This window comes from Macaca thibetana, chromosome 7 (genome assembly GCF_024542745.1).
Source record: "Macaca thibetana thibetana isolate TM-01 chromosome 7, ASM2454274v1, whole genome shotgun sequence".
NCBI lineage: Eukaryota > Metazoa > Chordata > Mammalia > Primates > Cercopithecidae > Macaca > Macaca thibetana.
In genome coordinates, this window is record NC_065584.1 from 116,813,375 (window position 1) to 116,827,259 (window position 13,885).

General features: G+C 52.8%; 1 protein-coding gene and 1 pseudogene across 1 annotated transcript in view; one reads left to right on the forward strand and one right to left on the reverse strand.

The window, feature by feature from the left end:
• Positions 1 to 7,401, forward strand: part of LOC126959272 (golgin subfamily A member 6-like protein 22) — an 8,385-nt gene extending 984 nt beyond the window's left edge. Inside the window, exons 2-9 of the mRNA XM_050798174.1 lie at positions 1,652 to 1,681; positions 1,945 to 1,995; positions 2,083 to 2,176; positions 2,272 to 2,378; positions 3,807 to 3,865; positions 4,195 to 4,336; positions 4,662 to 6,254; positions 6,885 to 7,401. Coding sequence (XP_050654131.1) covers positions 1,652 to 1,681; positions 1,945 to 1,995; positions 2,083 to 2,176; positions 2,272 to 2,378; positions 3,807 to 3,865; positions 4,195 to 4,336; positions 4,662 to 6,254; positions 6,885 to 6,947 — 2,139 coding nt within the window. The 3' untranslated portion in view covers positions 6,948 to 7,401. The remainder of the gene's footprint in view (positions 1 to 1,651; positions 1,682 to 1,944; positions 1,996 to 2,082; positions 2,177 to 2,271; positions 2,379 to 3,806; positions 3,866 to 4,194; positions 4,337 to 4,661; positions 6,255 to 6,884) is intronic.
• A 3,461-nt stretch (positions 7,402 to 10,862) lies between these two features.
• Positions 10,863 to 13,591, reverse strand: LOC126959273 (uncharacterized; annotated as a pseudogene).
• Positions 13,592 to 13,885: the final 294 nt, after the last annotated feature.

Sequence of the window (13,885 nt, forward strand, 5' to 3'; positions counted from 1 at the left end):
CCAGAGTGCCCCTCAGTCAGTGGTTGCTGGAGTGAGATCTGCCTATCTTCTGTGGAACAGATCTTGGGAAACTGAACTTGACAGCTTGAATCTTCCTCATCTCATCTCCACCTGGGGTACTTTGAGTGCCACAGGATAAATGTGGGGCATCTTTCTGAAGCATCACTTTCCTTTGAGTCTCCTGAGAGACAAAACATTAATGTACTTACGGGAGACAGTCACATACATTTATAAGAATATACAAGACTTCTCTCTGAAACGAGGGTTGGGTTGTCCTCTTTCTGTTAAATTCCCAGATTTCACAGAAAGGCTGCCTTCTGTCATGAGCATACATTAATATAAACGTTTGAGAGGTAGTGGTGCACTTCTTCACACTAACAGACGTGTGAGGGTGTATGACTCTAAACCACACGGTGTACAGTGCCTGCCTACCTGATATTTGCTTTTCTGCCTTTGCCTCTGCTTTTGGTCCCTGGAAGCTGCTGACTTGTGGCAAAATCCCAGAGCTCAGAGTCAGAAGACTGAGTTTCAGTTCCATTAGTGCCTTCTGTTCAGCCATGGTATCAATCCGTCTCAGTCACTAAGTGATTGTGACAACACTTCCTACAGTTGTTGGTGGCATTAAATCAGATGGTGCAGAAGAGTATTTTGTAGAAACTGTAAAGCAGGATGTGACTATAGGAGCTTGTAGTTCTCATGAATATCACTGCTCTTCCTTTCCACAGTTGAGAGACTACCATCCCCAGGCCAACCCTAGTGTTGGTACAGGAGCAAGCGACACCAAAAAGAAGAACATAAATAACGGCGCTAACTCTGAGACAACCACTTCTGGTGGTTGCCACTCACCTGAGGATGTGAGTCTTGGCTGGCCAGGCTCCTGGGGACAGAGGGCCCAAGGGGTGGTGGAGGGTAATTGTTAAGATTGTGGAAGAACTCCCAGGCACTGCTTAAGAATTCTGGGTTTGAATCCTCTCCATCTGCTGGGGATATGATAGAGGGCAAATTCCTTGAGCTCTTTGGGCCTCTCTTCTCACATCTGTAAAACAGGAGTGGTTTGGTTTTACCTACATTGGTGAAGTTTAAATGAGATTTATCATTGTTGTTTTTATGTTAATCCCTAGTCCACGGCCTACTGTAAAGTCTCCTTCTCGGCTTGCGTTTCCTGAGGTAGAGTTAGAGAGTATCAGAGGTGTCTGTTAGCTCTGAGAGTCCCAGAGTTAAAGGCCCACTAGAATGGAAACCTCGGGACCGAGGGTTCCTATCTGCCTTTTCCGTCCTATTCTCCCGCTGTGAAGAACCGTCTCTGGCCCGTATGTGCTCAGTCAATGTCTGTTGAATGAAGGCACCTTTCTAAATCACAGGCTGGCAGAAGGGTGGGCTTTTCTCACACTCCATCTCTGAAGGTTTCTGTGACTGTCTTTTCGAGAGAATCTAGTTTCAGACTTTGAGTTCTGTGGCTCTGGGCACAAACCAACAAAGACCCAAGTCCTTTTTCTTTGGGAGTTGAGGAGAGTTTACCAGTTTGTGTTCCCATTGGGTCTGAGAACTTTACCTTTAAAATCCATCCCTGGCCCCTGCCTACCGCTTCCTGGCCTGGGGAATAGACTCGAAGGGGCCACCCTCAGTCACCTTCCTTTGATTCTCCCCACAGAAACAGCAGAACCGAGCCCAGCTGGAAGAAGTGATGTGATTTCTTTGTTTGATCATGACATGACTGCTGGGTTTTAGAAGCACTCAGCAGTAGAGGCCCCAGTCTCATCTTGCCCACTCCCAGCCTGGGGAAGAAGGCACACCCCCCAGATCCCACCCCGTCCCCACAGGGTTCCTGATAACCTGGTCCCATGGGTGGGCCTGTCCTGTGGCAGTGGTGCCGTTCTGGGGGCATGTCTCTTGCTGTGCCATCTCTGCCTCCCCCTAGTAAGAGCTGTCTTCCTCTTTCTATAGGAAAAGAAGGGAAGCCACCAACATCAGGATGCCCTAAGGAGGGAGCTAGAGGTGAGTGGAGGGTGTAAAGTTCCCTCCTGTCCTCTGGAGAAGGTTTCTTTGCTTCTCTTTCAGCACTTGCTTTTTTTTTCCCCAAAGGCCCAGGTTCATACCATACGAATCCTTACATGTGAGAAAACTGAGCTTCAGACGGCACTCTATTACAGCCAGCATGCTGTCCAGCAGTTGCAAGGTGGGAATCTGGTACCCCATCATCCTTCAACCTGGCACTTTGACAGGCCTTTATGGGGAGTCCTTTGGGCCGCATCTGAATGTCTCTCATTCCAGGAGAGTGCAGGCATCTGGTCGGCCGCCTGCATGATTCATGGAATTTTGCAAGACATTTAGAGTGGGATCTCTCTGCTGTCGCTACACAGAAGAAGAAGGCTGACAGGGTGAGTCCAACCCCCTGCCCCATCCCCTGGGAGCCTGGCTTCACAGATGGAGGATTGAGCCTAAAAGTCCCTTCTGCAGGATGGAGTGTCCTGCCCAGAAGACAGCATGGCCATTTCTTGCTGCTTTTGTGTGTGGTGGTTAGAGGCTGACAGGGGCTGAGTCGGCTGCTGTGGGTGAGTTGGGGGGCGCCGTGGGGAGTGAGCACCGGACATAGAGCTCACAGGCCAAGTGCCCGCCCTGCCCATATTTGACTGTGGCCTTGGCCAAGTCCCAAGTGGCGGTTAGGATACTTGTACTATAAAGGTACAGAAGAGTAGCTTGAGTATGTTATTATTTGTGTTGAGAGAGGGAGCCTCTGTGTGTGTGTGTGTGTGTGTGTGTGTGTGTGTGTGTGTGTGTGTATGTGTGTGTGTGTATTATGGGAATATACAATAAACATGTTTGTAAGGATCATAAACATCTCAGGAAAGAGGAACAGTGTTGGGGGGAGATGTTTCCCTTCTGTACTTTCTGAGTTTTGGACGATTCGAATGTATCATCCGTTCAAAATGTGAACAAATGATTAATTTCCTCCTCCTTATCTTTGCCCCTACCCCCAGTGAAAGAATGGGCTTAGAGAATCAGATATACCTGGGTGTTGAAATCCCAGCTCTACGTGATCTTAGGCAAGCACTTAACCCTTAATACCCCATGTTTTTCATCTATACGATAGAGGTAATAATGGTAACCGTCTCCTATGGAGGTTGTGAGGATGAAATGGGATTGTTAGTGCAGTGCCTGGTGAAGCAGTCAGTAAAGGTTCCAACAGTGGTAGTAGTAATAGTAAGAACAATAGCAATACCATCTGATGTCTCTGGGCCCCTGCTAGCCAGCTATGAATTCAGTCTCTTTCCCTGTCCCTTCCACCTTTACTGAGTTCTTTGAAAGACAAATGAGGGCCAGGTGCTCTGGCACATGCCTGTAATGCCAGCACTTTGGGAGGCCGAGGCTGGCGGATCACCTGAGGTTGGGAGTTCAAGACTACACTGACGGACATGGAGAAACCCCATCTCTACTAAAAATACAAAGTTAGCCGGGTGTGGTGGCACATGTCTATAATCCCAGCTAATCGGGAGGCTGAGGCAGGAGAATTGCTTGAACCCGGGAGGCGGAGGTTGTGGTGAGCTGAGATTGCGCCATTGCACTCCAGTCAGGGCAACAAGAGTCAAACTCTGCCTGAAGAAAAAGAAAAAGTAAGAAAGAAAGAAACAAAACAAAACAAAAAAGAAAACCAAAGGAGACCCTGGGCTTGGAAGTGCCTTGAGAGCATGTCAGGTGTGACTGGGAGTGGGGAGTGGTGTGTGGAGTGGTCACGGTGGCTGTTGTTCCTGGTCGGCCAGCCGCTCCTCTGCCTGCTCTATCCTGACTTCACCTTTCTCTATTTGCAGTACATCGAGGAGTTAACAAAGGAGAGGGATGCCCTGAGTCTGGAACTGTACAGGAACACGTAGGATGGGGGATCGTGGGATGGGAGGTCTTGGGGCTCTTAGCGTGGGGGGTGTGCTGGGAGGTGGGGGTACAGGTGAGCATGGTGAGAGGCTCATACAGGTTTTCATGTGTGCACAGGGAAGCTCTAGTGCCGGCTGTGCCACTGACTCATGGGGTAGCCTCAGGCAACTCATGTCTTCTCTCTGGCCTGCCACCTGGGGCTTTAAATTCCTGGGGTCCCATCCAATGCCACGGTTCTGTGGTTGTGGAGTGAAAGTAGAGGGTTGATCACCACAGCGGTCCTTTCTGTTCTTCGTTCATTCCTTTATCTACTGCCTCTGGTTGTAGCATAACCGACGATGAGCTGAAGGAGAAAAATGCCGAACTACAAGAAAAACTTCGACTTGTAGAATCTGAGAAGTCTGAGATCCAGCTCAATGTAAAGGAGCTAGAAAGGAAGCTGGAGAAGGCCAAGCTCCTGCTGCCACAGGCAAGCAGCTACAGCCCCGGGGGTTGTGGGATCCCCGTCCGGCTGGGACCATGGTCTAGGGATCATGCAGGGTATGGGGAGGCTCCAGCCAAGACCTGGAAAATTTGGGCCCTTGTTCTGGTCCCACCATAGAATCCTCTAGAGTGTGCTAAAAATCTACAAAGTGGGGCCCTGCCTGGGGAATCAGAATCTCAGAGTTAGGGCTTAAAAATATATATTTTAAAGGATCATGGGTGAAAACCATTGTTTGATAGATTACATTTATATGACTATCCCATGAGTCTGTTTCCTTCTGAGGTTCAAACCAACACTTTCACTGTTCCAGCAGCAGCTGCAGGAGGAGGCTGACCACCTGGGTAAGGAGCTGCAGAGTGTGTCCGCGAAGCTCCAAGCCCAGGTGGAAGAGAACAAGTTGTGGAACCACCTGTACCAGCAACAGGAAGAGAAGATGTGGAGGCAGGAAGAGAAGATACAGGAGCAGGAAGAGAAGATACGGGAGCAGGAGGAGAAGAGGCAAGAGCAGGAGGAGAAGATACAGAAGCAGGAAGAGAAGAGGCGGGAGCAGGAGGAGAAGATGTGGAGGCAGGAGGAGAAGATACATGAGCAGGAGGAGAAGATACGGGAGCAGGAGAAGAAGAGGCAGGAGAAGGAGATGTGGAGGCAGGAGAAGATGCATGAGCAGGAGGAGAACATATGGGAGCAGGAGAAGAGGAGGCAGGAGCAGGAAGAGAAGATCTGGAGGCAAGAGGAGAAGATACGGGAGCAGGAGGAGAAGATGCATGATCAGGAGGAGAAGATACAGGAGCAGGAGGAGAAGATACATGAGCAGGAGGAGACGATAAGGGAGCAGGAGGAGAAGATACATAAGCAGGAGGAGACGATAAGGGAGCAGGAGGAGAAGATGCACAAGCAGGAGGAGAAGATACAGGAGCAGCAGAAGAAGATACAAGAGCAGGAGAAGAAGAGGCAGGAGCAGGAGGAGAAGATTTGGAGGCAGGAGGTGAAGATGCATGAGCAGGAGGAGAAGATACAGGAGCAGGAAGAGAAGATACGGGAGCAGGAGGAGAAGATGCGTGAGCAGGAGGAGAAGATACAGGAGCAGGAACAGAAGATACGGGAGCAGGAGGAGAAGATACGGGAGCAGGAGATGTGGAGGCAGGAGGAGAAGATACAGGAGCAGAAGGAGAATATGCACAATCAGGAGGAGAAGATACGGGAGCAGGAGGATAAGATACACAAGCAGGAGGAGAATATACGGGAGCAGGAGAAGAAGAGGCAGGAGCAGGAGGAGAAGATGCGGAGGCAGGAGGAGAAGCTACGGGAGCAGGAGGAGAAGATATGGAGGCAGGAGGAGAAGATACGGGAGCATGAGGAGAAGCGGCGGGAGCAGGAGGAGAAGATATGGAGGCAGGAGGAGAAGATACGGCAGCAGAAGGAGATAATACGGGAGCAGGATGAGGTGATGCGGGAGCAGGAGGACAAGATGTGTGAGCAGGAGGAGAAGCTGGGGAAGAAGGAGGATATGCTGTGGGAGCAGGAGGAGAAGATGTGTGAGCAGGAGGAGAAGCTGGGGGAGAAGGAGGATATGCTGCGGGAGCAGGAAGAAAAGCTGTGGGAGCAGGAGAAGAAGATGTGGGAGCAGGAGGAAAAGATGTGGAGGCAAGAGAAGAAGCTAGGGGAGCAGGAGGAGAAGATGTGGAGGCAGGAGGAGATGATGCGGGAGCAGGAGAAGAAGATGTGGGAGCAGGAGGAGAAGATGTGGAAGCAGGAAGAGGTGATATGGGAGAAGGAGCAAAAGATACATGAGCAGGAGGAGAAGATACGGGAGAAGGAGGAGAAGATGCAGAGGCAGGAGGAGAAGATGCGGGAGCAGGAAACGAGGCTGTGGCAGCAGGAGGAGAAGATGCAGAAGCAGGAGGTGAGGCTGCAGGAGCTGGAGGAGAGGCTGGGGGAGCTGGGGCGGAAGGCCAAGCTCTGGGGGAGCAGGCGGAGGTGGGTGCAAACCCTGGAGATCATACAGAGCGACCTCACCACAACTTAGCAGATGGTGGTTGGCTCCCTCTGCTTTTCCACCAGTCTGTGGTGTACAGCTTCAATGGTGGGAAGAAGGGTGTGAGATTTGAGGCTGGGGAGGCAGTCACTTAGGCCTGGAGGAAGGGGCCACGGGCCAGGGGCCTGGACAGATAACAGAGCCCCACTGTGCCCTCGCCACCCTGTTTATGGGCCCAGAATCTGGAAGCCAGCCACTGCCTACCCTGACGCCTATCCTGCAGGTGGAGCTGAAGAGCCAAGAGGCTCAGAGTCTGCAGCAGCAGCGAGACCATTCCCTGGGTCCCCTGCAGCAGTACGTGGCCGCCTATCAGCAGCTGGCCTCTGAGAAGGAGGCTCTGCCCAGCTGCAGCAGCAGGAAGCTCAGGGCAAAGCGGTGGCCGAGATGGCCCCCCAATAGTTGCAGGAGACCCAGTTGAGGGAGTTGATGAGGGTGAGGCCCTGAGGGGGATGACCTGGCAGCCTCTGTGCCTTCTCACTCTCTTTTCTGGCCCCTTAGGAGCACCTGGAAGCTGCCATCTACCGAGCACATGACAAGAAGGCAAAAACAATAAACATGTAAAACCCGGCAGCAAGGCCTGGAGAAGAGTCAGCTGCCATGTGACTGTTTAGAATATAGTCTGAGCCTAAACCTGAAAAAAAAGAAAAAAATTATTTATATTAAATTGTGGCAAAATATTGGTCAGGCACAGTGGTTCATGCCTGTAATCCCAGCAATTTGGGAGACTGAGGTGAATGGACCACCTGAGGTCAGGAGTTCCAGACCAGCCTGGCCAATACAAAAATTAGCCGGGCATGGTGGCACATGCCTGTAATTCCAGCTACTTGGGAGGCTGAGGCAGGAGAATCGCTCGAACCTGGGAGGCAGAGGTTGCAGTGAGCTGACATCGTGCCACTGCACTCAAGCCTGGGTGACAGAGCGAGACTCCGTCTCCAAAAAAAAAACAAAAAAACAAAAAAACAAACAAAAAAAAAAACAAAAAATATTTCTTCCTTATCTTCCTTACATGTATGTTTCTATTGGTTTTTTTCTTGTATGTTTCTATTGTTTTTTTTCTTGTTCTTTCTCATTTAGTCCTGTCTTGTCTTATGGCGTTGCTAGTAAAATTTTATCTGCCTCCAGAGAGTATTGACTTTGACTTTATGGCACACAATTGGAGTAAGCGCAGATCACCTTCATCTAGTTTGGAACTAAGCTGGTTCAAAGCAGGTTTTAGTTTTTGTAAGGGCTGGTCTATTTTTTATTCATTTGGACTCCTAGGGGTGACCCTTCCAGGGTTCCCACCAAGGTCCCATCTCCTTACTGGGACCCAAATTCTCATGAGGTCATTTCAGCCCTGTGAGTGCCACACATTCAGCCAGGCTCTCCAGCCTCTTAACCACCACTTCAGACTCAGTTTCTTAACCTCTTAGCCCTCTACTGTTCACCAATCACCAAATGTCGGAAAAGCACTACAGACTGTCAAGGTCACCTCCTAGGCCTGGTCACTCAAGTTCTGACTGAGGTCTCCAATTACCTTCAAACAGTTGTTTTTGGTGGTGGGGGCACATTTTTGTCCAGTTTCTCTAACTGCTTTTGGGGGCAGGCTAATCTATAACTAGCTACTCTGCCTTTAGTGAAAGTTGAGAACCTTCATCTGTCTGTTTTTTTTTTTTTCTTTTGAGATGGAGTCTCGCTCTGTTGCCCAGGCTCCAGTACAGTGGCGTGATCTCTGCTCACTGTAACCTCCGCCTACTGGGTTCAAGCAATTCTCCTGCCTCAGCCTCCCGAGCAGCTGGGACTACAAGCCTGTGCCCCCATGCCTGGCTAATTTTTGTATTTTTAATAGAGACAGGATTTCACGATGTTTTCCAGGCTGCTCTCGAGCTCCTGACTCAGGTGATCTACCCGCCTCGGCCTCCCAAAGTGCTGGGATTACAGGCATGAGCCACTGCGTCTGGCCCATCTCTCTTTTAAAAAAATGTTTTTAATTTGAGGTATAATTTATATTCAGTAAAATGCACAGATCTGGTATACATTTTGATGAATTTCAACAAATGCATTACCCATGTATCCCACCTCCTTTGAAGATATAGAACATTCCTATCATCCAGAAAGTTCTCCTGTGCTTTAACCCTGTCCGGCACTCCCCCAGCAGCTGATGAACCTGCTGACGACATTGGTACAGGATTCTGGCCACCCCAAAAGAGCTGCTTTGAGAAGCCTGCTTGCCTTACCCAGCACTAAGTCCCTGCCTGCTCTCTCAAAATTTCCATCTTTAAACTGGTTGTACCTATAACCCTCCCTGGTCAAGTCAGTAGATAAACTCTAAAAATAAACACCCCTTCCTGGCCCAGCAGCCCACAGCCTAATCTTTCCTGTAACCCCAAACTATCACACATGTCACTCGCCTGCTGGTTCACCCTCACTAGGGTGGCAGGTGCACCGGAGCAGCTGGGCTCACCTGTTAAGCAAGAAGCCAATAGCTGGACAGTGACACTCAGACCCCAGCCTGGGTGAGCCTGGCTGAAAGCCCCCTTCTTTCCGGTCCGACTGTGGAGAGAGGGGGCGGAGCATCCACAACTCTACTGACCTCCGCATCCTTCAGCTGTGCTTCCTCCTGGGAGACGGAGCTGTTCATTCATTTGGCCAAAGCCTTCTTGAGGGCTGTAGGTTTGACAGGCTGGGTGTGTGGGGGCCACTGTGCTAGAGAGAGAGGCTGGTGTGTCAGAAGGCAGCCACCTGGCCAGAGGAGGGTCAACCCCCTTGGTGTCCTCCTTCCCCTGGCTGGACACAGCGCCCTGCACTCTCCACATGTGACCGCTCCCCTCAGAGCCGCTTCCAGGGAAGGGGTTCTAACCCTGTGGGTGGGGACACTGTGTTAGTTTACAGTGGGCCATGGCTCCCTCTGACATCTCCAACTCAGAGGTAGTGGAGAGAAGATGAGAAATTCCCTGCACCTCCTCCCTCAGCACCCACCTCTGCACACATCCACATATGGAAACCCTGACGGTGGTCCCTGGGAGTGCCGCCATCTGCGCCTCCATTCCATGCCGGCAGCAGCCATGCCCACTCTCCAGACCCTCACCCACCTGGCTCAGTAGGGGCTGCACTGCCTGGGGTCCTGCCCCTATACCTGGGCCTCTGTACCCATCAGTTCCCCCAGTCTGGTTCTTATTTCCCCCAACAAGTAGGGAGCCGGTAAGGTCACCTGCTGAGCAAGCTGGGGGAGAGAGTAGGGTGGGGCTGGGAGGATGAGGAGGAGAAGCTTATGGTCGTGCTGGAGACTCAGTGGAGCAGAGTCTACGCAGGCCCATTGGCTGCCTAGCCAGTGGTGATCCCGCTCTCACCCTCGTTTCTTCTTTAACAAAACCATGACCGCATTAAATATTGGAAACCTATAAACTTTATAGACCCTCCTCCAGACTCCCCGCCATGTATTGGTGAGTCTAAGTCAACTCTAGTCATTTCATTCCTCTGGACACTGATTGCCTGGGGCTTGGCCATGAGCTGCCCCTTCACCTGAGCCTGAGCCACACGTGTCCTCTGCACATACCAACTGATGCACTGGGTCAGGGAGAGCTCCGTCTCGATGGAGATGAGCTGTGAGGAGCTGGTGGCCCGGCGGATCAAGTTGTTGTAACGGGTTTTGTTCAGAGGGTCATCCATCAGCTTCTGCTCGGCATGGGCCATGCAGCAGTCCCCTGGCTAAACACGCAGACATGCTGGACCCTTGAGCAGCTGTCCCCCACTGCAGCTGACAGCTACAAAGTGGGAGCCGAGAGGGCCAGGGAGCACAGGCACCTCGAGGGCCGGCCCAAGCAGTGAAGGCGCTGGCGGGCCTGGCGCTCCCTGGGAACCTCAAATGACATTCATGACAGAGCTCAGTTACCTCCTCCCATGCCTCACCTCTTCCTCCTCCTCCTCCCTCAATCAATGAACAGCATCCCACGCTCCACACATCTGAGACAAAACTGGGTGTCTCTTCCAGACTCCTCCCTTGGTTCATTCAAGTGGCCACCAAGTCCTGTCTGTCCTCCCATCTCCACGGCTACAGCCAGGTACCTGCCTCCCCCGCCCTGTCCACCTTCTGTTCTCTCCACCCGCACTCTGTCCCCGCCATCCATGTGGCATACAGTGGCAGACTGGTCTTTCTACAGCACACTGGACTAGGGCCCTTCCCTGCCCACAGCTCTCAGAGCTGGAGGTGGAGTTGAAACTCACGGTTTGGCATTCAGAGCTCTTTCCCCCTCAGCACTGGCTTATCCAGAGCGCTCACAGTGCGGGGCAGGAGCCCCTGACTCAAATGTGGGTGTGGTGCACAACTGGGTCATAGGCTTTCCCTAAGAAGAGACAGGGCTGAGATGCGGAGCTTTTCTGGGTTCAGAGTTAGACCCACAGAGTGCAAGGTTTCTCTGAGGCACCAAATGGAGGGTCCAGCTGGCAGCTGGCTCCTGGTCCGGAGCTTCAAGGAGAGGTGTCAGCTCTGAGCCACATTTAATAGCCAGCTGAAATGCAGCCTCCTGCAGGGAGCTCCTGGAGCTTCCACAGCCTCAGATCTGCCCCTCTGCATACCCCAGATCTCTTGCCGAGTGGCGTTTGTGTCTTCATGTCATCTCCCTCCCATGGCTGGGAGTAAAGGTGAGGTGCAGGGACTTGAGCTTGTGTACTCTGGTGTCTTAAGGGAGAATGTGTCAAGTAGAGTGGAGGTGGCTTGGAAAGAGGGAGACTCAGAGGAGAGTGAAGGACACTGACCAGGCGAGCCTGGGAGCAGGAAAAGAGATGAGCGTGAGCAGAGGAAACTGCTGGGGCAGGGGGCGGATGGGAGGATCAGGGAATGAGGGGGCTGGAGAGGTGGGGGTGGGGATGCTGGCGCCAGGCTGCCTGGCTCGCCAGGCTCAGGAGTCGGTTACATCCTCCCACAAGGGCCAGCTCACCTGGTCGCCCCAAAGCCCTCCCTCTGTGGGTGGGCCCAGAGGGCCCAGAACATGGATTACCCAATTGAGCAGGACAGAGGTGGACTCAGGTGGTGCTGGGCTGGACTCCTGGCTGTGGGGAGCAGCCACCACCCTGCCTACTGCATCCACTTTCCAACTCGCTGCCTATCTGAACAGATGCAATATGGGGCACCTTGTGAAACATGCTCCTGGTGCACCTGCTGCCTGCTGCCCCTCCTGCAGAGTGCCCGGGCTCTCCAGAGGGGATTCCTTGGCCTAGATTCTGAGTCCTGCCTCTCACACCCGGGGCTGCTACTCCAGAGGCCAGCTGCTTGAGTATCCTGGAAGCCTGTCTGTAGCCCAGGCTACAGCTGGGTCCGTCCCACAGCCCTTCTTTAGTGCATCTATTTGGACTGACTGCTCATTTCATAGAGAGGGGTGTGTCTTGCCCCAGCTCATCTGGCATGTCTAAGGCAGTTGTGGGGTCAGAATCTGCAGCTCCCAGGCCCCAGCCCTGCAACAGTAGGAGAGGCTGGACCCTGTATCTCTGCAGTCCCACCGGGCTGGTGCGGGCTGGTTTCTTGTCTCTCCAGAAACACAAACACAAGACCTCATAAAATGAGTGAGTTTCTATCGGCCATAATTACTGCAACTGACTTCTCCAATTTTCCCCTCCACAGTTAACTAAACAGCTCAAATACTATCAGTAACAAATAACAGTCATCATGATATGGTGAGGAGTGTGGCAGATTTCTTAGCCAGTAATAATAAATACGAAAAAAATTTTGCCTATTAATAGATCTCAAGTGTAGTGCACTCGCAAGAAACTAATTAAAAGGCAGCTGTGCACAATCTACAAAAACAGTCATAAAGACTGCTACCTTTTTTTTTTTTTTTAGACGGAGTCTCGCTCTGTCGCCCAGGCTGGAGTGCAGTGGTGAGATCTCGGCTCACTGCAAGCTCCGCTGCCTCCCATGTTCACGTCATTCTCCTGCCTCCGCCTCCCGAGTAGCTGGGACTACAGGCGCCTGCCACCACACCCAGCTAATTTTTTGTATTTTTAGTAGAGACGGGGTTTCACCGTGTTAGCCAGGATGGTCTCCATATCCTCACCTCGTGATCCACCCGCCTCGGCCTCCCAAAGTGCTGGGATTACAGGTGTGAGCCCCCGCCCCCGGCCAAGACTGCTACATTTTAAGTTATAGGAGGAATAAACCTGCTCCTCTAACATAGGAAGATACAACTAACTTCCCCTACATGCCCTAAAAAAAACCAGCCTTACACGAGAAATTTAAACATGGAAGCAGAAACACCCCAAGAAAAAGACATGGCAAACCCCACCTGTGCATCTGTTTTCAACCATTTGGAGTCAAGGCGAGCCTGGGCAGCCAAACAAACATTCAGAGGGCAGCTTTTCTCCAGCGTCCTCCCGGTTCTCAGGCCTGCAAGTAAACACACATGTTTAAGACCTAACGCTTTTTAATAATTTACAAAGACACTCCCGAAATGTTTAATGCAGAAAAAAGAGAAAGCAAGAGAGAACAGCAAGAGGGGAGAGAAGAGCTGGGGGAAGGAGTGAGGGGAGAGAGGGAAACAGGGAAGAGATGGAGGGGAAAGGGAGGTGGGGAAGGGAAAGCCGCCTTCCAAGGTAAGCAGGGTGGGCCGGGTTTCCGCACCACGCTGGCCAGACCTTGAGAATGGACAGTCACAGGAGGCCAAGTCACAATGTCATCTGCCCTCAAATGCAAAAGGTACACACACGCGACAGGAAACCCACCGTTTCAACGGACACATGAAAGCAGCATTTACCCCACAGCACGGCGCGTGCGTAAAACAAATTACTCAAAACGATCGCCTGCAGAAAAACCCACAGCCACCAGCACTTAAGAAATGGAGAGAGGCCCGAGACTGCCCCGCGGGCTATCCGCGCAGGCCCCGGTGCGGCCGCCGCGCCCACCCCTGCCTCCCAGGCTCGGCCGCCCGCCAGCCCCGCGCCCGCACCGCCTCCGCCGCCGGCCGCCCGGGTGCCCCAGACCAGGACCGGACAAGCAGAGCCGGGCCGCGTGGCCCCGCCGGCGCCCGGACACAGCCTCCCAGCAGCCGCCGGCTCAGCCCGGATCCCCGCGCCTCTAACTGCCCTAGCGGCGGACCAAGGCGACACTCCCGCGCCCCCCCCCCGCCCCCCGCGTACGTCCAATCGCAACGAGGCTGCTCCGCGGGCGCAGCCAATGGTGAAGACGAGCGCTTCGCTGTCCTCCGGGCTCTCCCGCTTCCCGCAATCCCGCTCATTTTCCTACTTGGAGCTCACCTTCTGAGGCCAGGGTCAAGCGCGGGCGCCGGAAGGAGGGATTTCCGTCGCACTCACCCACGCCCCCACTCCCACGGGAGACTGCCCGGCCCGGAACGCTCTTAATCACGCGGCGGGTGGTCGCGCTCACAGCAACTGGAGCCATCCAGGGCGCGGGTCGAGTGGCGAGAGCAGCTGCCCTGGGGATGAGAACGGATCTTTGTGTGGTCGGCTGGGGAGTGAAGTTTCCTCCTGTGTGGTCAACTGAATGCAGCAGAAGTCTTGGGCAGATTACG